Genomic DNA, 20992 nt, shown 5'->3' with positions numbered 1-20992 from the left:
AGAGTTGGTTTCTGCTGGTGGGGTTCCTGGTCTCGCTGACTTCAAGAATGGAGCCTCGGACCTTCCCGGTGCGTGTTAACAGCTCTTAAAGATGGCACAGACCCAAAGATTGAGCAGCAGCAAGATTTATTGTGAAGAGCCAAGGAATGCAATAGAACTAAAGCTTCCATAGCGTGGAATCGCACCCTAGTGCGTTGCCACTGCTGGCGGGGAGGTGGCCAGAGTTTATTCCCTTATTGGCCCTGCCCATGTTCCGTTTCTGTCCTATCAGAGTGTCCTTTTTTCAGTCCTCCCTTCGATTGGCTACTTTTAGGATCCTGCTGATTGGTGCGTTTTACAGAGTGCTGATTGGTGCATTTTCCAGAGCACTGATTGGTGCCTTTTACAGAGCACTGAATGGTGCATTTTACAATCCTCTTGCTAGCCATAGAGCACGGATTGGTGCGTTTTTACAGAGTGCTGATTGGTGCATTTTGCAATCCTCTTGCTAGCTACAGAGGGCTGATCCGTGCATTTTACAATCCTCTTGTAAGACAGAAAAGTTCTCCAAGTCCCCACTCGACCCAGGAAGTCCAGCTGGCTTCACCTCTCATTTTATTCGAAGAAGGGTGCCTTGCTTTCCTTCTAAATCAGGCCTTCCTACTGTCTTTCAGAGGGGTGTGTGTGTGTGTGTGTGTGTATCTGTTTCTCCCTCTACATCACAAGCTCCATAAAGACACAGACTGGGAATGGGAGCAGTGGCTCATGCGTGTAATCCCAGCACTTTGAGAGGCTGAGGAGGGAGACTGAGTCCAGGAGTTGGAGACCAATGGTGAAGCCCGTCTCTACAAAAAAAAAAAAAAAAAAAAAATTAGCTGGGAGTGGTGGCTTTCACCTCTAGTCCCAGCTACTCCAGAAGCTGAGGTGGGAGGATCACTTGAGCCTGGGAGGTTGAGGCTGCAGTGAGCCGTGATCCCGCCACTGGACTCCAGCCTGGGTGACAGAGCAAGATTCTGTCTCAAAAAAACAAAACAAAACAAAAACATGAAGACCCGGACTGGGTCTGTTTTGTCTACTTCATGTGTTTCCTGGCTCATATTTGTCAAATGAATGAATAAATGAATGAATGCTTCTTAATATCCGGGTCCTGGGCCTCAAAGTGGAGGCAGATCTTCTTGTCTGTTTTTTTCTTTTCTTTTCTTTTTCTTCTTTTCTCTTTTAACTATATATTTTTTTAATCAGGCAACTTCCCAAGCCAGAGTATACTCAGAGAGATCTCCTGTCTTTGTCTGTTTACTGAAGTGTTTCCAGCTTGCAGAGTATTACTTTCAATTCTGCAAAGAGGAGGTGGGGAAGGCAGCATGCACTAAGAGGTTCCTCCCCCCATCCCCCTGCCCCCAGGAAACAGATGGTAAAATGCTTAAGACACTGCTGCTTCCCTCAGCACCCTCGGTGTCCCAGCCCCCAGCCCCAGACTTGGCTCCTTCTCTGCTAAGGCTGAAATGCAATCAGCCCAGATGGGCTCTGGCAGTCAACTCTATCCTTCTAACTCTGGGCACTAAGTTGGGTGGGATGAAAGTCTGTATTTAGTGAGCTATTTTCCTTCTTCCCACAAACTTCCCAGCCTTCCTCAATCCTCTTAAACTTGTGTTCCCATTCCTTTTTCAATATTCCAAGTGCCATTTCTCAGGCTGTAGCTTAACTTATTCTACATCAGTCTGATAGCAACACATTCCTCCTGTGTGCCGGGCTCCGGACTAGGCAGGGAGTGCGGGTGTCATACGCTGGTTAACAAGATATGAACCCCACCCTCGGACTCACAGTTGATGGGAGGAAACAGACTTGCCGGTCTATAATCCCAGTGTAGGGAAAAGCCCCATGTAGCTGGAGAACCAAGCGAGGGCTGGGGAAGCAGGTGGCTTTTATGGCAGGGGAGCTAAAAGGTCTCAGGCATTCTCTTTTCTGAGAAGGTGAAAGGCACTCAAGGAGGAAATGCAGAAGCAAAGGTACAGTCAGAAAGAGCTGGGCATGTGTAGGCAGGAACCAGTAGATGCAGAGCCTGGGAGATAAACCTGCCAAGGCAGGTGCGGTCTGTTCGTGGAGGCTCTTGAATGTCAGATCAGTCAAGTGGAGACTGATCTGAATCCAGTGAGCAATAGGGAGCCATTGAAGGTTTATGAGCTGGGGGATTTACAGACCCTGAGCTGTGCTTTAGGAAGATTAATAGGGCCATAGAGAGGATGCCCTGGGAAAGGAGAGCTAGAGGCAGGGAGACCAGTTAGAGTTGTTACCTTAATGGAGGGTCGTTACCTTAGTGGAGGCTGTAGGAGGGCAGTGCAGTGCGGTGGAAGGAGCTGGCTCCCTGGTGTGTTGGCTGGATCTCCTGCTAACCACCTCCGCAGCCTGAGGGCGCGTTGCCTTTTAGACTTCTCCTTTTGTTATCAGTTCGTTTATTTATTTATTTATTTATTTATTATTTTCCCCCCCAGCTTAAGCAAAGGAAGAAATTCACAAGCAACAACAGAAAGCTCCCCCTTCCATACCCTCCTCAGATCTGGCCTCCTGGTTCTCTATTGGCTCATGTACTCCTCTGCCAGGTATCTGGGGCCTCTCTGCAGGGTCTCCAGCTGGAGGATCTCTCTTCATGTTCCATCCTTGTCTTCAGGTGCCCACTTCCGGGGATCAGGAAGCTGTGCCTGGGCAGTGGGTTTGTCAGTGAATTGCAGGAGCACTGATTTATCCTAGAAGTTGCCAAGCACCAAGGGGAAACCCTGCCTTTCCCCAGGAGAACACACTTTGAGTGGGCCCCCAAGACCCACGCTAGTGAACCGACTGAAGATCTGTGGAGGGTTGGAATATTCTCCCAGCTCAGAGAGGATCGGTGAGCTCTGTCTGTACTACACAGCTGTAGGTACAGAAAGTGGGTCGCCTGGGGTTTTGCTTCAGTCTAGTGCCCTAGACATGGCACTCAGAGAAGGGAGAGCTGGGATCCGGTTCCGGGCACAGTGCGAGTCTCCGCTGATTTGCGGTGGTGCATCCCACCCGGATAACTGTGGAGTTTTCGCAGGGCGAGGGGGAGAACTGGAGCTTGAAACTCCCATATTCCTTGCACCTCTCGGGCCCTGGACAGGCAGCTCTTAGTCACTGGGGTGTCCATAGCGCCCGCGAAGGGCCAGCGTCCCAGAGGGTTCCCAGGTCAGGTTGGTGACGCGTGGGGCTTCCCTAACTTCATAGGCAAAGCCTGCCAGACCCTCCCCCGGGGAGCGGAGCTCCGAGCACCAGGGCCGACTCCGCTCCTGAGGCGGCTGAGCCCTCCTGCACCTGTCCGGCCCGGGAAGTGCCATAGGATCGCCAAGTTAATGAGCATCTTCGGGAACCAGGGTAAGGGGCGCACAGGGCATCCAAGCGAGCACTTTGATCTCGCTCTCTTCTGGGACTCCTCTGATCTGGGGTCAGACGCACTGGGGACCTCGGGCTCCGAGGGTCGTATATGGGCGCTCCTCGACTGCCGCGCGGCCTTCCCTGCCCCCGTCCCTGCCTGCTCCTCTTGGATCCTCGCGCTTTGGTGCTCCCCGGGACGCAGGGCTGGGCAAGCCTCCTTTCTCCCCGCTAAACGGCGCCAGCGGCGGGGATGGGGGGCTGCTGCGGGTTTCCTGCGACTGTGACTTCGCGTTCGGCTCTTTCTCCAGACACCGTCTCGCGGCAAGCCCAGAGGCGCCCCGGGCCTTTCAGACTCTTCTAGAATGTGAAGGGAGGTGGGGGCTCAGCTGTCTTTTCCACCGTCCCGGAGTGGGGCAGGTGTCAGGGCTGGGTAGGAAGCAGACACGCTAAGGTGGGCAGAGGTCCCCAGCATGCGGGGAGCGCTATCTCCTTCCTGGGAGGTCTGGTGGGGGCACACAGTCCCTTGGCCATCGGATTTGGCCCTGACGCTGCCCTTCCTCGGATGCTTCCAGAGCAGAAGGTTATCATCATGGGACTGGACAATGCGGGAGAGCACCATTCTCTACCAGTTGTAAGTGACTTTCGGGCGGTGAGGGTAGAGGGCTGGGCCTCCCACCAGACTGACAGGCATGGGGACCAATCACTAGAGCTCTTCCCTGGGTTACAGGGCTCCTCTGTACCCGGAGGAGTGATTGAGAACGCTGCTTGGACCTTCCTAGTACTGCGGCTCCTCGGCCTGGCATTCAAATCCTGCACCGTACGGGCAACCCTAGCTCCCACTGCTTTCCTCCATCTTCCCGGGGCCCCTGCCAAACCCAGCTCCAGGCCTGCCAAGTGTCCCAACCTGCCTTCCTGGTCCTCGCTCCCTCTAGCGGCAGGTCGCCCCTTTCTCACCCCTGTCCCCTCTGTCAGTTAACTTTCTTTCCCTTCTTCAAACCCAAAGGCTCACTGAGTCTCTGTAGCTCCTGGTCTAGAAGCCTGGCACGTATGGGTGGGGCTGAGTAAATACAGATCGCAGCTTTCCCCGATATTCGCTCTCTGGATGGCACCTCTCCCATTTTAAGCCTCCAAAGTACTTTACCTAGGATAAGCTTTTCCATGAAAAAGTAATACATGTAAATGATTTTTAAAAAGCATGAAGGAAAATTTCAAACAATGGAGGAATACACAGTGAAAAGTAAGTTTCCTTCTCGCCTCTAGCTCCTAGTTTTCTTCCTATTGTAACTTTGCGGTAACTTTTCAGAAACATTATTTACATATAAAAGCATGTGTATGTTTTCTATGTCACTTTAAACAAAGCACCTCTCTGATGTCCCTCACTGTGTCTATTTTTCTAAACTTTTGCTTCTCAAAGTGTGGTCTACAGACCAGTCACATAGGCATCACCTGAAAGCTTATCAGAAATGCAAAACCGTGGCTGGGCGGGTCGCTCACACCTGTAATCACAGCACTTTGGGAGGCCAAGGTGGGCGGATCACCTGAGATCAGGAGTTCAAGAGCAGCCTGGCCAACATGGTGAAACCTCGTCTCTACTAAAAATGAAAATTAAAAAATAAATAAAATTTAAAAAAAGGGCTGGGCACGGTGACTCACGCCTGTAATCCTAACATTTTGAGAGACCGAGGCGGGTGGATCACCCTAGGACAGGAGTTCGAGACCAGCCTGGCAACATGGTGAAACCCTGTCTCTACTAAAAAAAAAAATTAGCCGGACGTGGTGGCACATGCCTGTAATCACAGCTACTCTGGAGGCTGAGGAAGGAGAATCACTTGAACCCGGGAGGTGGAGGTTGCAGTGAGCCAAGATCACACCACTGCACTCCAGCCTGTGCAATGGGAGCGATACTCCATCTCAAAAAAAAAAAAAAAAAAAAAAAATTAGCTGGGCATAGTGGCACGCGCCTGTAATCCCAGCTACTCTGGGAGGCTGAGGTAGGAGAATCGCTTGAACCCAGGAGGCGGAGGTTGCAGTGAGCTGAGATTGCGCCACTGCACTCCAGCCTGGGCGACAGAGACTATATCTCAAGAAAAAAAGGGGGCCGGGCGCGGTGGCTCATGCCTGTAATCCCAGCACTTTGGGAGGCAAAGGCAGGCGGATCACGAGGTCAGGAGATCGAGACCATCCTGGCTAACCTGGTGAAATCCCGTCTCTACTAAAAAAAAAAAAAAGTACAAAAAATTAGCCAGGCGTGGTGGCAGGCGCCTGCAGTCCCAGCTGCTCGGGAGGCTGAGGTAGGAGAATGGCATGAACCCAGGAGGTGGAGCTTGCTGTGAGCCGAGATCACGCCACTGCAATCCAGCCTGGGTGACAGAGCAAGATTCCATCTCAAAAAAAAAAAAAAAAAAAAAAAAAAAAGAAGAAGGAAAGAAATAATGCAAAACTGTGGCCGGATGCGGTGGCTTACACCTGTAATCCCAGCACTTTGGAAGGCCGAGACTGAGGCGGAAGAATTGCTTGAACCTGGGAGGCGTGATTGTGCCTACACTCCAGAATGGGCGACAGAGTGAGACTCTGTCTCAAAAAGAAAAAAAATAATAATAAAGAAAGAAAGAAAGAAATGCAAAACCCTGGGCCCCAGCCCAGACTCATTGGGTCAGAACCTGCATTTTGACAAAACTCTCAGGTGATTCAACTGCATGTTAAAGTTTGAGGAGGCTGGGCTCTGTGGCTCATGCCTGTAATCCCAGCACTTTGGGAGGCCAAGGCAGGAGTTCAAGATTAGCCTGGGCTACACAGTGGGACCCCATTTCTATAAAAAGGAAAAAAGATATAAAGTTTGAGGAGCCTGCTTGAAGATGTTTCCCATCTCTGGGGTCCAAGCCAGGACAAGGCTTGGTCTCACTCCTGTCTTCATTCCCCAGGGCCCAGCACAGGGTCTGGCTCCCAGCAGGTGCTTGGTGAACCTGGGTGGACTTGTTCTGAGTTAGATTCAGCCTGCTTTGGGAGTAGAGCATTTGGGGGCCAGAGTTGGCAGTAGGCTGGACTGAGCTCTTGGTGCCCTCTCCTACCTCCCCAGCTTGACCAATGAGGTGGTCCATACGTGTTCCACCACTGGCAGCAACATGGAGGAGATCATTTTGCAGAAGACCCACTTCCTCATGTGGGACATAGTGGGGCAGGAAGCTCTGAGTTTTATCACCAACACCTAGGTGAGGAGGGCACCAGGGCTCCAAGGCAGCTGTATGATGTCAGACAGTCATGTAACCTCTCTGAGCCTTGGTTCCTCAACTTGTGAAATAGAGATTATAATAATCGGCAGGTTGCTGTGGCTCACGCCTCTAATCCCAGCACTTTGGGAGTCAGAGGCGAGTGGATCACCTGAGGTCATAAGTTCGAAACCAGCCTGGCCAACATGATGAAACTCCACCTCTACTGAAAATACAAAAATTAGCTGGGCGTGGCGGCAGGCGCCTGTAATCCCAGCTACTTGGGAGGCTGAGACAGGAGAATTGCTTGAACCTGGGAGGCAGAGGTTGCAGTCAGCCGAGATCGCGCCATTGAAACTCCAGCCTGGGTGACGGAGCAAGATTCTGCCTCAAAAAAACAAGTTATATATATATACATATATATAATGATCTCCCTGAGTTGTTGTGAAAATTAAATAACAAACCAATATGTAATGTATATATGTCAGATACTCAACACAGTGCAGTGCCTGCCTATTAACATGTTTGAATACTCCCTGGCAGCTGCTGGCAGCTTTGTTTGATGCACTGGATGGGGTAGGCCCCCTGTCTATAGGGCCTTACCTTCTTACTCCAGCAGGAGTAGAATTCAGTGGTTTAATTCCTGAACTGAGACAGAGTTGGGTTCCATTTCCAGCACTGCTACTCACCAGCTGTGTGGTCAAGAGCAAGATAGGTAGCCTCACGGAGCCTCAGTCTCTTCATTTGTAAAATGAGGATACTAACAGTACCAAGTCCACAGGGTTGTGATGAGGCCTAAATGGAGTCACGAACACCAAGTGCTTGTGTAGCACAGCCTCAGCCTCTGCCACACAGCCAGAGGTGTGCTGTTCCCATGTCTGGATAGAAAAGACAATTACAGGCCAGGTGTGGTGACTCGCGCCTGTAATCCTAGCACTCTGGGAGGCCGAGGCAGGAAGGTGACCTGAGGTCAGGAGTTTGAGACTATCCTGGCCAACATGGCGAAACCGCATCGCTACTAAAAATACAAAAATTAGCCAGGTGTGGTGGCACGTGCCTGTAATCCCAGCTGCCAAAGACAATTATAATGGAAGCAGGGTGGTGAAATCTTGAGGCTGCATGGTTTCATTTATCTGATGCTGGCGTCTGGGCAGTGCAGAGATGGGGGAAACATGTTTACCATAGAGAAAGCCTGCCAGTTCGTCATCCTTGTGATTGACAGCACGGACCGGGATCGGCTGCTGACTGCTTGAGAGGAGCTATATAAAATGCTGGCCCATGAGGTAAGCCCCCTACAGTTGGGAGAGGGCCCAGTGGTACTAACTGTGTGTCCTCAGGCTGGTCACTTAGCCTCTCTGAGATTAATTCCTGGTGTCCCAGTTTCTCAGCAGCATGAGGAGGGCTGGTTTGTGCCTGATGAAGGGCATCAGTACCCTCAGTGCAATTGACTATAGAAGCCAGAGTTGTTGGTTCAAGTTCGAACTCCATTTTTCATTCACTGTGGGCCTTTGTACAAGTGACTTCACCTCTCTAATCCTCAGTTTCCCCAAGTATAAAATGAGGAGGATCATGAATTCCCACCTATGGGATTGTCATAAAGAGGCTTTCCATGAGCTGCTGGTGTCATTTGATGTGGTTGCTACCATTGTGGCAGAGCCCCCATCTCTGCCTCATCCAGCCATGGGCCTCTGTTGCTGGGACAGCGGGAGAGGGAGCCAGAGAGCACCTGTGAGGCAGTAGGAAGGAAGGCTGGGCCCTAGCAGGCTGACTGGGGCTGGGCTCCTCTATCCACAGGCTCTGCGGGATGCTTCAGTCCTGATTTTGCCAATAAGCAGGACGTGAAGGACTCTGTGAGGACGGTGGAGATCTCCTATTTCCTTCCTCTCAGGACCAGCAAAGGCCACTGTGATCCTGTACCCTCACCGGAGAAGGGTTAGTGGCTGCCCCACCTGGATCTCCAGGCCTGGCTGAACCAATGGATGACTGACCATCAGAACCCTTCTTCTGCCTCTCTCCTGTGAGAATCTGGCTCACAGTTGGCTCCTGGGCCAAGCCAATTGGGCATCTCCCCACAGGTGAGATGTGGTGGGTAAGCCGCGAGCAGACAGCATCCCTGCTCTCAGGGGCTTGTTCTAGTGGAGAGAGAGGTAGCACTCCACCACCTAAACGCAATAATCTTTTTTTTTTTTTTTTTTTTGAGGCAGAGTTTTGCTCTTGTCGCCCAGGCTGGAGTGCGGCCTCAGCTCACTGCAACTTCCGCCTCCCACGTTCAAGCGATTCTCCTGCCTCAGCCTCCTGAGTAGCTGGGATTACAGGCGCCTGCCACCACGCCTGGCTAATTTTTATATTTTTAGTAAAGATGGGGTTTCACCATGTTGGCCAGGCTGGTCTTGAACTCTTGACCGCGGGTGATCCACCGGCCTCGACCTCCCAAAGTGTTGGGATTACAGGCATGAGCCACCATGCTTAGCCGCCATAATCTGAGGTGCTGAGAAGTGATGTGCAGAATCCCACTGGATACCAGAGATGGAGGGGAGAGGGATAGGTCTGATTCAGTTCTGGCCTCTCCTAAGAGGTAACTTTTGAGTTGAGACCTGAATGAAGAGAAGGAGACAGCCACAGGGAGACCTGGGGAACAAGCCTTCCAGGCAGAAATCATTGACTCGCTCTGACCTTCAGGTTGTTTTTTTTTTTTTTTTTTGAGACGGAGTCTTGCTCTGTTGCCCAGGCTGGAGTGCAGTGGCGTGATCTCGGCTCACTGCAAGCTCTGCCTCCTGGGTTCACGCCAGTCTTCTGGCTCGGCCTCCCAAGTAGCTGGGACTACAGGCGCCTGCCACTACACCTGGCTAATTTTTTTGTATTTTTAGTAGAGACAGGGTTTCACCACCTTAGCCAGGATGGTCTTGAACTCCTGACCTCATTATCCGCCCACCTCGGCCTCCCAAAGTGCTGAGATTACAGGCGTGAGCCACCATGCCCTGCTTAGTTTCTTATCTGTAAGTAGGAGGTTCATTATACCTCCCAGAGTTCTGTAGAGTAAATGACACCATTCAGTCCACAAATCTTTCTTGAGCACCTCCTTTGTGCAGGGTACTGTTCTAGGCACTGGAGAAACAGCAGTGAGCAAAACAGACAAAAATCCCTGCCCTCATGGAGCTTACTTTCCAGTAGGGGAGGCAGATGGTGAACAGGAAAGATATATAGTCAGTTAGAAAATGATGGCTGGGCACGGTGGCTCATGCCTGTAATGCCAGCATTTTGGGAGGCCGAGGTGGGCAGATCACCCGAGGTCGGGAGTTTGAGACCAGCCTGACCAACATGGAGAAACTCCGTCTCTACTACAAGTACAAAAATTAGCTGGGTGTCGTGGAGCATGCCTGTAATCCCAGGTACTCAGGAGGCTGAGGCAGGAGAATCGCTTGAACCCCAGAGGCAGAGGTTGCAGTGAGCCGAGATCGTACCGTTGCACTCCAGCCTGGGCAACAAGAGTGAAACTCCATCTAAAAAAAAAAAAGAAAGTGATAAATGACTTGAGCAAGGAGTTTGAGAAAAGCCTTGGCAACAGAGCAAGACTCTGTCTTTACAAAAAAAAAAAAAAAAGCTGGGTGTGGTGGCACACACCTGTATTCCTAGCTACTCATGAGGTTGAGGCAGGAAAATCACTCGAGCCCAGGAATTTCAGGCTGCAGTGAGCTCTGACCATGTTGCTGCACTCCAGTCTGGGTGACAGAGCAAGATCCTGTCTAAAAAAAAAAAAAAGTGGTAAATGATAAGGTGAATAAAGAGTAAGAAACACAGATTAGGCCAGCATGGTGGTTCGTGCCTGTAGTTCTAGTTACTGGAGAGTCTGAGGCAGGAGGATGGCTTGGGGCCAGGAGCTGGAGTCCAGCCTAGGCAACATATCCAGACCTCCATTTCCAAAAACAAAAACAAAGAAAAGAAAAGGGAGATTGGAAGTGTGTGGAGGGAATGCTGCAATTTTAGGCAAGTTACCTGACAAGGGACACTGAGCAGATAGCTACTGAGTAATCACCTGGAGGATTTGAAGGAGCTGGGCCACGTAGAAAGGGCCTTACATCAGGCCTGGAAAGTTTCCCTTTCCCCTTACTTGTCAAGCGGAATCACAGCAGGCTGGATACACAGGTATCTCTTTTTTTTCGAGGCAGGGTCTCACTCTGTCACCCCCCTAGGCTGGAGTACAGTTGTGCAAACATGGCTCACTGCAGCTTCAACTTCTTGGGCTCAAGCGATCCTCCTACCTCAGCCTCCCTAGTTAGGACTACAGGCGCACACCACCATGCCCTGCTAATTTTTGTATTTTTGTAGAGAGAGGGTTTTGCCACGTTGCCCGTGGCTGGTCTCAAACACCTGGGTTCAAACGATCCCCCTGCCTCGGCCTCCCAAAGTGTTGGAATTACAGGAGTGAGCTACCATGCCTGGCCCAGGTGTGTTTTACTGAAGAAGGGGAGACTTTAGGCAAGGGACCACACGTTTCTGGCAGTGTCCTTGCCACCCCCTGGGTCAGGAGAACCCTCTTCCACAACCCACAGTCAGTTCAATCAGCATTCTTTTTTTTTGAGACGGGGTCTCGCTTTGTCGCCCAGGCTGGAGTGCAGTGGTGCGATCTCAGCTCACTGCAAGCTCCACCTCCTGGGCTCAGGCCATTCTCCTGCCTCAGCCTCCGAGTAGCTGGGACTACAGGCGCCCGCCACCACGCCCGGCTAATTTCTTGTATTTTTAGTAGAAACGGGGTTTCACCATGTTAGCCAGGAGGATGGTCTCGATCTCCTGACCTCGTGATCCGCCCGCCTTGGCCTCCCAAAGTGCTGGGATTACAGACGTGAGCCACCGCGCCCGGCCAGCATTATTATTTTTTTTTTTTTTTTTTTTGAGACAGCGTCTCGCTCTGTCACCCAGGCTGCCAGGCTACAGTGCAGTGGCTCGATCTCGGCTCACTGCAAGCTCCGCCTCCTGGGTTCACGCCATTCTTCTGCCTCAGCCTCCCGAGTAGCTGTGATTACAGGCGCCTGCCACCATGCCCGGCTAATTTTTTTTTTGTTGTTGTATTTTTAGTAGAGACGGAGTTTCACCGTGTTATCCAGGATGCTCTTGATCTCCTGACCTCGTGATCTGCCTGCCTCGGCCTCCCAAAGTGCTGGGATTACAGGTGTGAGCCACTGCGCCAGGCCACTTTATTGATTGATTGATTGATTGTGTGGAGTTTCACTCCTGTTTCCCAGGCTGGAGTGCAATAGCATGATCTCGGCTCACTGCAACCTCCGTCTCCTGGGTTCAAGCGATTCTCTTGCCTCAGCCTCCCAAGTAGCATGCGCCACCATGCCCAGCTGATTTTTGTGTTTCTAGTAGAGACGGGGTTTCTCCCTGTTGGTCAGGCTGGTCTCGAATTCCCGGCCTCAGGTGATCCACCCGCCTCCGCCTCCCAAAGTGCTGGGATTACAGGCGTGAGCCATTGCGCCTGGCCCAATCAGCATTTTCTAAATACCCTCTGTGTTCCCTGTGCGGTGCCAGACCGAGGCTGAGGATGATACAGAGATGACCAAGGCTCCACCCATGCGCCTGAGTTGTTTACAGTCTAATGGGGGAACTCGCGTAGGGAACCTCTTTCTGGCACACATCACCGTGAAGAATCCTTGGCCAAAGACACAGCTAAGGGGCTGAGCAAGGTGAGTCTCCAGGCTCCTTCCTCAGAGAAGCCCTCCCCGACTCTCAGGCATCCAGAGGCCTCTGTATATTTCCTTTATCACTGCATGTAATTATAGAATTATGTGTCTGACCATTTATTTAGTATCTATCTCTTCCATCAGACAGTTAGCTTCAGGGGCATGTCTGCCTTTTCACCAGTGACTCCAGAGCCTTGCACAGTACCTGATGCACAGCAGGTACTCAAGTCAGTTTGTCTCTGTTAATTGAATGATTGGATGTAACTTTGCTTCCTGCACCCAGTCTGCTTTGGGAAAGGGCTGGGGACTTGAAGGCCATCATTCTCTTGGGATAGGCTGACCCCTCCTGTTCCTCCCTCCCTGCAGGCTGCCTGCTGCACTCCAGTGGATGCAATCTCAGGCCGTTGCTAACTGATGTTCCAGTCTGAGGCCAATCAGAAACTTTGGGGTTTTGCATGGTCAACATGGGTGGAAAATCAAGTGGCTATTTATTACTTTTTTATGGTTCTCTGGTGGGAGCAGTGGCTGCTATGGACAGTGAGATTGACACCATTCTCCCAACCCGTTGCTGAGAATTGGACTGCATACCTTGGATTCCTGCAGACAGCACAGCGGAATAAGCTGCCCCTCACCATGGCCACAGGCATCCTTCTTGGAGATGTCAGGGAAATGTTGGATATGTTGCAGAATTAGGGAGTGGAACCCTCTCCCTCTCCTCAGCCCTCAACCTCTCCGTAGGAATAATGTGTGTGTTAGGGGGCAGATTAAGAGACCCCTGAGGCTGGGCACGGTGGCTCATGCCTGTAATCCCAGCACTTTGGGTGGCGGGAGGATTACTTGAGGTCAGGAGTTGGAGACCAGCCTGGCTAACACGGTGAAACCCCATCTCTACTAAAAACATAAAAATTAGCTTGGTGGTGGTGCACGCCTGTAGTCCTAGCTACTCGGGTGGCTGAGGCAGAAGAATGGCTTGAACCCGGAAGGTGGAGGTTGCAGTGAGCCGAGATTGTGGCCCTGCACTCCAGCCTGGGTGACAGAGCGAGACACCATCTCAAACAAAACAAAACACAAAAAGTAACCAGACGTAGTGGCAGGAGTCTGTAATCCTAGCTACTAGGAAGGCTGAGACAGGAGAATCCTTTGAACCCGGGAGGCGGAGGTTGCAGTGAGCTGAGATTGCGCCACTGCACTCCAGCCTGGGCGACAGAGCGAGACTCCGTCTCAAAAAAAAAAAAAAAAAAAAAAAAAAAAAAGACACCCCTGGAATTGGTTTTCATTTCCTCAAACCCACCCCCACCCTCAGGCTTTTTGGCCCCTCAGCCATTTTTGTCACATTCCCTTTGGGCACAGGAGATTCTAGAAAGGTGGAGAAGGTGGGCTCAAGGGGAAGAGGGTAGAGGCAAAAACCGTAAGGGGAAATGCAGGAGGACAGGACGTCCCAGATAGGGACAGCCCTTTGCACTGCAGAGATTCCACTCCTTGTCTTTCCATTCCCTCTGAGATGCTGACTCTGACCACAGTTCTTGGACTTTAAGCCACTCCACAGCATCCCCTTCACTTCTAGTGTCCTTCCAATGTGAATCTCACTCCTCCCAAATATACCGGATTCCTACAGGGGCTGCTTATTTTGTCTTTGTGCAACGATTTTTTTTTTTTTTTTTTGGAGTCTCACTGTGCCGCCAAGGCTGGAGTGCAGTAGTGGCGCGATCTCGGCTCACTGCAACCTCCGCCTCCCGGGTTCAAGCGATTCTCCTTCCTCGGCCTCCCGAGTAGCTGGGACTACAAGCGCGCACCACCACGACCTGCTAATTTTTTGTATTTTTAGTAGAGATGGGGTTTCACCATGTTGGCCAGGATGGTCTCGATCTCCTCACCTCGTGAGCCGCCCGCCACGGCCTCCCAAAGTGCTGGGATTACACGCGTGAACCACCGCGCCCAGCCAGGATTTAAAAAAAATATATACTGTATTAGGATTTTTATAAGTCTGTAATAAATGCTATTGAAAACTGTTCACCTCTTATTTCTGCCTTCTCCTCTGTCTGTTCCTCAAACTGGCTTTTGGTTTGAGAGAAGGGGAGGAGCGACTCTGGGGCTGGAAAAGTCCAGGAGACAAGGTGGAGAGTCTGTTAATCTGTACATCCCTAGACCTGGGGCGATGCTGGGGACAGTCCTTTTCTCAAGCCAGTTAGTGGACATCTGGGGGAGAGTCTAGGCACGGATATAGAGGACCCAAGATTCCTTAATCTAGTTGTTTTTCCGAAAGCGTGACTGTGGAGGAAGAACTTAGGAGTTCTAGCCATTCCCACTGTATTTTGTGTTGTTTTCAATAGGTATCCGGACGCAACCCACAGATTAAAACTTTAAAGGAAAGTGAAGGCCACACCCCTATTCCGTAGAAATTTATTCTAATGAGAACTGTATGGCGTGGTGGGGGTATAGCTCAGTGGTAGAGCATTTGACTGCAGATCAAGAGGTCCCCGGTTCAAATCCGGGTGCCCCCTTTGCGTACGTAAGTTTTAGTGTTTTGGTCTCCGGAGGTCTCCTAAAGAGTTTCTGCACAGATGGAACGGGAGGGAGTCTCGGGCCCTGCCACCATCTTTTCTTTTGCAGGCGAGTGAGGATGGGTCCTAGCCCCTGCCAGTGGCTCGGCCTGCGTGTGCATCCCAGGGTGGAATGCAGTACGATTGAGGGCTAGGAACTCAGGGGTGACCCTTGGAACACGGTGCGGGTGGCTCAACCTTGCAATGGCAGGGCGGAGGCGGGCGCACCCCCAGGTCAGCCTGGCCAGTGACCCCGACGGCTCTTTCATGGCGGGAGGGAGGCTGAGTTTCTAAGGGCTGGGCTGGAGAAGACAGACCGGGAGAAGCCGCGTGAGCATGTGCGAGGGAGAAAGAAGCTCCCAGACGTGGCAAGGGGGCTTCTGCAAGGCAGGAGCGTAGGACACCCCCGAAGTGAAATATTCCTAGAGACTCCTTCCACACCCCACGAATATATTTTCTTACACCGCCAGTGCGAATCTTCAGCTCAGAGCTTCAGGAAACAACCCCTGCTTCCAAGTGAGTCATTTTTCTGGGAGTTGTATTTTTTCCATTTCTTGTAAACGTCTTATCCCATTTCCACTTCCCTTCGGGAACTCCACACAGCGCCTGCGCAGCAATAGCACTAAAAGACAACCTGCGCGTGCTCAGCGGCAGAGGGGGTATAGCTCAGTGGTAGAGCATTTGACTGCAGATCAAGAGGTCCCCGGTTCAAATCCGGGTGCCCCCTCTTTGACCTTTTTCGAGATACAAAGTTTTTGTCCCTGGTGTTGATTTTTCCTGAGCTGTTTGCTTTTTCTCCTACTGGCAGACGAGGAGCAGTGAGGGACTGCAAGGAACTGGGGATTCAACAGCACTGGCTCTCAAAATGTGGTCCTGGGATTACCTGGGTACGCTCTGCCCTCATCCCAGACCTAGTGAATTAGAAACTTGAGGGTGGAGTCCAGAAATCTGTGTTTTCATATACGCTCGCCATTGCTTGAGTCTAGCAGTTGGAAGCTGCAGTGAGCTATGATCGCAGCACTGCACTCCAGCCTAGGCAACGTTCGAGAACCTGTCTCAAAAAACAAAATAAACACACACACACACACACACACACACACCCCTCCAGGTGATTACGATCTCAAAGTCTAGAGCCTTACATTACAATTTAAACATTTGCTTTTACTATATCCAAGTTTATGTTTCAGCCTGAGCTCTTCTTGTAAGACAGACCACGAGGTACCCCAGATGGAGGAATGTGCAAAGACGCCGGGGCTGGAACTGGAATCCGTCCCGGGACCTCTCACCTTGACCTCAGGGAAGGCAGAAGGTCGGAGACAGAGGGTGGGCAGGCCCGGGAAAGAGGAAACCCACAGGACGAGAGGGTTGTGGCTCGTCACGTGGCCACTTGAGGGCAGCAAGAAGCCGCAGCTGGAGGCAGTTGCCTATCTGATCCTGTTTGAGAGTCCGCCAAGTTGGGATTTAAATTAGACTTCAAGAAGAATTTACAGACCGGCCTTGCCTTGTTCTATGGTAAGCGGACGGTTTAGGGCTGGAGGAGGTAGTCTCTGGGAGTCTGGGCCCGGCGGAAGGAGTAAGAGATTAGAGAGCCTTTAGTTGTTCCCTTTCTTAGGTCTTTTTTTTTTTCTCTTAACCTCAGTGCCACGGAATCTACCTCTTCATCCCACAGTGTACCTTCTCCTGTCCCCACCTGTATCCCTCCTCCTGGAAAGTTTCTCCAATGGCGCTCAGCGTTCACACCCTTCCTCTCTGCCGTTTTCTAGTCCCTAGGCCCCAGCCCACTAGAAGCCAGGGTGCCCCCTCACCCCGTCTCCCACTCTCCAGCGCCCCAGCTCCTTGCCGTCACAAGAACCAAGTAGGTCAGGGGAGGCAAGAGGCACCTCCGTGTCCTGACCTGATTCCTTGCCGTCTATTAAATATCCTACATTGCGGGTATTTTTATTCTGTCCTGGAAGAAAAAATAAAAAGATGATCTGTCCCCAGAGCCTGTGAGAAGGTGGTGGCAGGTGGGGTGAGCCGTTTCCTCGTCTGGGGCTGGCTCTGAAGATTGATTGGGTCTGGCCCTGAGCAGGCCTGGAGGCCCCAGAGAGGCGGGAGGCCTGGGTTACCTATTCGTTGGGAGGGGTCCAGGCCCCCTCCACTCTCATGTCTGCCAAGCTTGGGGGGCAAATCGGTGCTGGAAATGGGGGGATGGAGGGATAAGGTGGAGTCATGGGAGGGGGGTGGGATTCAGGTCCCTCTTGGGGAGAAAAGCTGGGGGTCTTTGCTGCAGGAGATTCCTGGGGGTGGGGGCGGGAGGACAAAGCATCAGAGACGCACAGAATTCCGAAGAACAGCTCAGAAAGTCGCAGAGCTTGGAGGAGCTGGGGGCGGGGGACAGGCAGGGGCCCGTGGCCCACGGAGGGGGCGCCTGTCCCTTCCAGGGGTCAGTCCCTCGGGCCTTCTCTCTGCAGCTTTCCCGGCGGAACGGAGGAGGGAAAGGGAGCCAGGAACTCAGTGAGGCGCGCGGGGCGGCTGATGCTTCTAGGGGTTCTCTCAGCCCGAGGGGCTCCCGCCCTGTCTCCTACTCTGCACCCCTTGCCTTTGGAGCGGCTGCAGGAGCTCTAGGGGAGCGCTCCGGAAGGGCTGAGGGCAGGCGCCGGGAGAGCCCCCAACGACGCAGCGCCCCCCGCCCCGCCCCCTGCCCCAGCTCCCCACCCCTCCACCGACCCAGCGGCCCCCCCCGCTCCCCGCCTGCTCCCGGAGGCCACAGCCTCCCGCTCCGCTCACTCTCTCGCCGCTCCTGCCGGCTGGCCCGGCCCCGCGCTCCGCTGTCTCCTCACCGCCCGCGCCTCCGCCAGCCCCGGGGACCGCGCGGCCGGAGCCGGAGCCAGGGCCCCCTCCCTCGTCAGGGCCGGGGCAGCGAGCAGGCCAGGGGCAGGTCCGGGCACCCACCATGCGGGGCGAGCTCTGGCTCCTGGTGCTGGTGTTCAGGGAGGCTGCCCGGGCGCTGAGCCCCCAGCCCGGAGCAGGTAGGACTGGCCGGAGCCGGCCTGGGTGGGCCGGGGGCGGGGAGGGGCGGGCAGGCAGGTGAGGGCAAGGGCAGGTGTGGACTGCCTGGCGATGTCCGCGAGGGGAGCATTGTCCGCAGGAGACCAGGAGCGCTGTGGGCTGTGGGCAGGTGGATAGGGACCCCACTTTCCCAAACACATAGGCTGTGTGAGTGACGGTGGAGACACCGATGCCCGGACCTCTCCTACACAGGGACCGTAGGAGAGGGGGCTCTGTGTGGCGATGGGCTCTTAAAGGGGACAGCTGGAGAGTCATCAGGACCCCTGATCACCCCAGGCAAGGCTGAATTCTGATGAGACGGGAGCCTGGGAGGCCCCTGCCCCAGCCATGCCTTCTTTTCCTCTTCTCTGCCACACCCCCGACCCCAAAGCTGACCCAGGCTAGGGATAGGTGGGAGCAGCCAGGGGAATGGTGGAGACACAGCGTCTCTCCCTGGGAAGGCAGCAGCCCTTCGGTCACCTTCTCTTACCTATTTGGTGTCAGTAGAGAGGCAGTGGGCCCAGGAAGAAGCAACTTGCTGCTCCTGCACACCCAGCCTCAAGGGTCCCCCTCCTCACACCTGCTCCCATTTGCCCTGGCAGCCTTTGGCTTTCAGCTACTCTGGCTCTAGATGGGGCACTGGGGTAGGGGGTGGAGGGAGGTGTCCCATTCTGCACACTCCCTTCCCCCTACCAGTTCTCCAAACTCATCTCTCCCACCTGGAAGTCCTTTCTGAGATCTACCTGGAATCCCTCATGGTATAAAAGGAAGACTCATTTTCATAGTCTCCCTTCTCTCCTATGCACCTAGACTTTCTCTGGGGTTGGGGAGATGGGTAATTTGCAGCCTGGCCCCTCAACAGAGATGATTAAGAAGACAGAGACCTGTGCATCATTGGCATGGGTGCCCATCAGGTGGGGTGAGGGAGGGCTGTTGAGGTGAGTGCTGTGGTTGACCTGCTGTGTCTCAGGGGTGTGCTGGCACCAGGCACAGTGGCAGTGGCAATGTTCTTCACTTTAATGGTCCCAGTATGTAGGTGAGACAGACTTGGGTCCCTGTTGAGAAGAACAGTATGTGGGGGTGAGAAGGGAAGGAGACTGACAGTGGGAGGTGTGGGCAGAGGGCAGTGGAGCTGATGTGTCGAGAGACTGCTGGTAAGAACCACCAGTTTTCAGGGAGACCACACAGAGGGTGACCAGAGACGTGGCTTCTAGTCCTGCCATCTCACTTGCTGTGTGACTTTAGGCAAGTTACTTTCCTTCTCTGGACCTATTTTTGCATTTATAAAGTGAGGCTGTTGGCAAAATCTTTGACTCTTGTGTGTGGAATAATGAAGGATCTTTTGTAATTGCCTTTCCTTTTCATATTTGTTAGGATCTTTATGGGTAACTGATACTTTTAAAAAATCAAGGTAAACAGGACAGAGTTGGATATGTGATGAATAATTTCTGGACTCCTTTCAATCCCCAACCTGGTGTGATCTTCTGAACTCTGGGTGTCACGGAGTTTATGAGGGGAGGCTCTGAACCTTTGGCTGGGTAGGGTGGACCATGGAGAGGGCCGGGGAAGGGGGAATTGGGAGGTAACAAGGATGGGCTGGGAGATAGTAGCCAGATCCGGGCCTGGCTGAAGGCTGCCCCTTCAGAGTAGGGTTGGGGTAGTAGACAGATGAGGAGACCAGGAAGAGTGGGGCCGGCAGAGACTTGAATCACTTTTCTATTTAGAGGCCACCCTGTCTTCTTGGCTTTGACAGAGATTGAGCCAGGAGAAATGCACTTTTTCTGTAGCAGGAGGGATTGAGGTTAGACTTTAGGAATCTGTAAGAAGGCAGAGGCAGCAGCTGTTGCTGCTGTCCAGTGCCCTTTTCACAGGTCAGGCTGGATTTCACAGGCAGGAGGATGTATGAGGAGGAAGCAGGCGTCTGGGGAGGCCAGATGTAGGAGAAGGACATTCTGGGGGAGAGTTGCTGAGGAGGGGCAGCCTGACCTGATTGATGGTGGAGTCTTTGTGACCAGTGGAAGGGCAGCCAGGAGCAGGACCTGAAGAGATGTTGGCATCCAGCCCCAAGGCTCTGGGTTCGCTGGGCTGGTGGGGGGCCTTGGGAAGTAGCTGAGATCTCCCCTCGCTCCTCATGGACAGGCTTGTTTGCCAGAGCCTTGAAACCTCATCTATCATCAGAACAGCAGCAGCAGAGAGATGACTGGACCAAAGATACAGTCAGACAGCAGGGGAGACTAGGCTGACAGACAGGAGGATGGCCTTGGGGTGCACAGCAGGGGCCAGGGGAACCGACAGTCTGGTCAGATGGAACCAGAGATGCGTATGACAGACAAAGAAGAGGCAGCGAGAGTTGGCATCCTGGCCTGGGAGTCCTGCAGGAGGCCAGGCTCAGTACCAACCACTGGTCACCCTGACAGCTTCCTGCTTTCTCTGAGGAAGGTTTCCCCATCTATGAAATGGGGGCTTGCACCAGGCATGGTGGCTCATGCTTGTCATCCTAACACTTTGGAAGGCTGAGGTGGGAGGATAGCTTTAGACCAGGAGTTTGAGACCAGCCTGGACAAAATAGTAAGACCCCATCTCTATAAATGATTTAGGCCAGGCAGGGTGGCTCAAGCCTGTAATCCCAGCACTTTGGGAGGCCGAGGCGGGCGGATCACCTGAGGTCAGGAGTTTGAGATCAGCCTGGCTAACATGGTGAAACCGCGTCTCTACTAAAAACACAAAAATTAGCCAGGCGTGGTGGTGCATACCTATAATCTCAGCTACTCAGGAAGCTGAGGCAGGAGAATAGCTTGAACCAGTGAGGCAGAGGTTGCAGTGAGCCGAGATCGCACCACTGCACTCCAGCCTGGGCAACAGAACGAGACTCCATTAAAAAAAAAAAATTAAAATTAAAATTAAAAATTAGCTGGGCATGGCGGTGTGCACCTGTAGTCCTAGGTACTCAGAAGGCTGAGGCAGGAGGCTCGTTTGAGCCCAGAAACTGGAGGCTGCAGTGAGCTATGATCATGCCACATAGTGAGGGCAGCATAGCAAGGTCCCATCCTTTTTTAAAAAAAGGAGGGAAGGAGGTTGGACTAGATTGTCTCTAGGGCTCCAACAACCTGAGACTAAAATGTGAACTTACTGTGGTCCGGCAGCCCCTCCCTCATCCCACCATCTTCTTTAGCTC

At 52.8% G+C, this 20992-nt stretch overlaps 2 protein-coding genes, 2 non-coding genes and 1 pseudogene across 5 annotated transcripts in view; 4 read left to right on the top strand and 1 right to left on the bottom strand.

Annotated features, from left to right (window-relative positions):
• The window catches only part of RPL23 (ribosomal protein L23), a 355976-nt gene that overhangs the window by 804 nt on the left and 334180 nt on the right, over positions 1-20992 (top strand). The window lies entirely within an intron of this gene.
• The window catches only part of LOC126938301 (uncharacterized), a 147416-nt pseudogene continuing 127532 nt past the window's right edge, over positions 1109-20992 (bottom strand). The window contains exons 5-6 of the transcript XR_007720056.1: positions 2290-2379; positions 1109-1313 (exon numbers count right to left, since the gene is read on the bottom strand). The product of XR_007720056.1 is annotated as an uncharacterized LOC126938301 (transcript). The remainder of the gene's footprint in view (positions 1314-2289; positions 2380-20992) is intronic.
• TRNAC-GCA (transfer RNA cysteine (anticodon GCA)) lies at positions 14677-14748 on the top strand. The gene has a single exon. It is a non-coding gene; the product is annotated as a tRNA-Cys (tRNA).
• On the top strand, positions 15443-15514 carry TRNAC-GCA (transfer RNA cysteine (anticodon GCA)). Its single transcript has one exon. It is a non-coding gene; the product is annotated as a tRNA-Cys (tRNA).
• PLXDC1 (plexin domain containing 1) overlaps positions 17518-20992 on the top strand; it is an 87302-nt gene continuing 83827 nt past the window's right edge. The window contains exon 1 of the mRNA XM_050762711.1: positions 17518-17798. Coding sequence (XP_050618668.1) covers positions 17723-17798 — 76 coding nt within the window. The 5' untranslated portion in view covers positions 17518-17722. The remainder of the gene's footprint in view (positions 17799-20992) is intronic.

Source organism: Macaca thibetana, chromosome 16 (genome assembly GCF_024542745.1).
Source record: "Macaca thibetana thibetana isolate TM-01 chromosome 16, ASM2454274v1, whole genome shotgun sequence".
NCBI classification, from domain to species: Eukaryota; Metazoa; Chordata; class Mammalia; order Primates; family Cercopithecidae; genus Macaca; species Macaca thibetana.
Note: the sequence above shows the minus strand (reverse complement) of the source record. Positions and strands in the feature narration are given on the sequence as shown.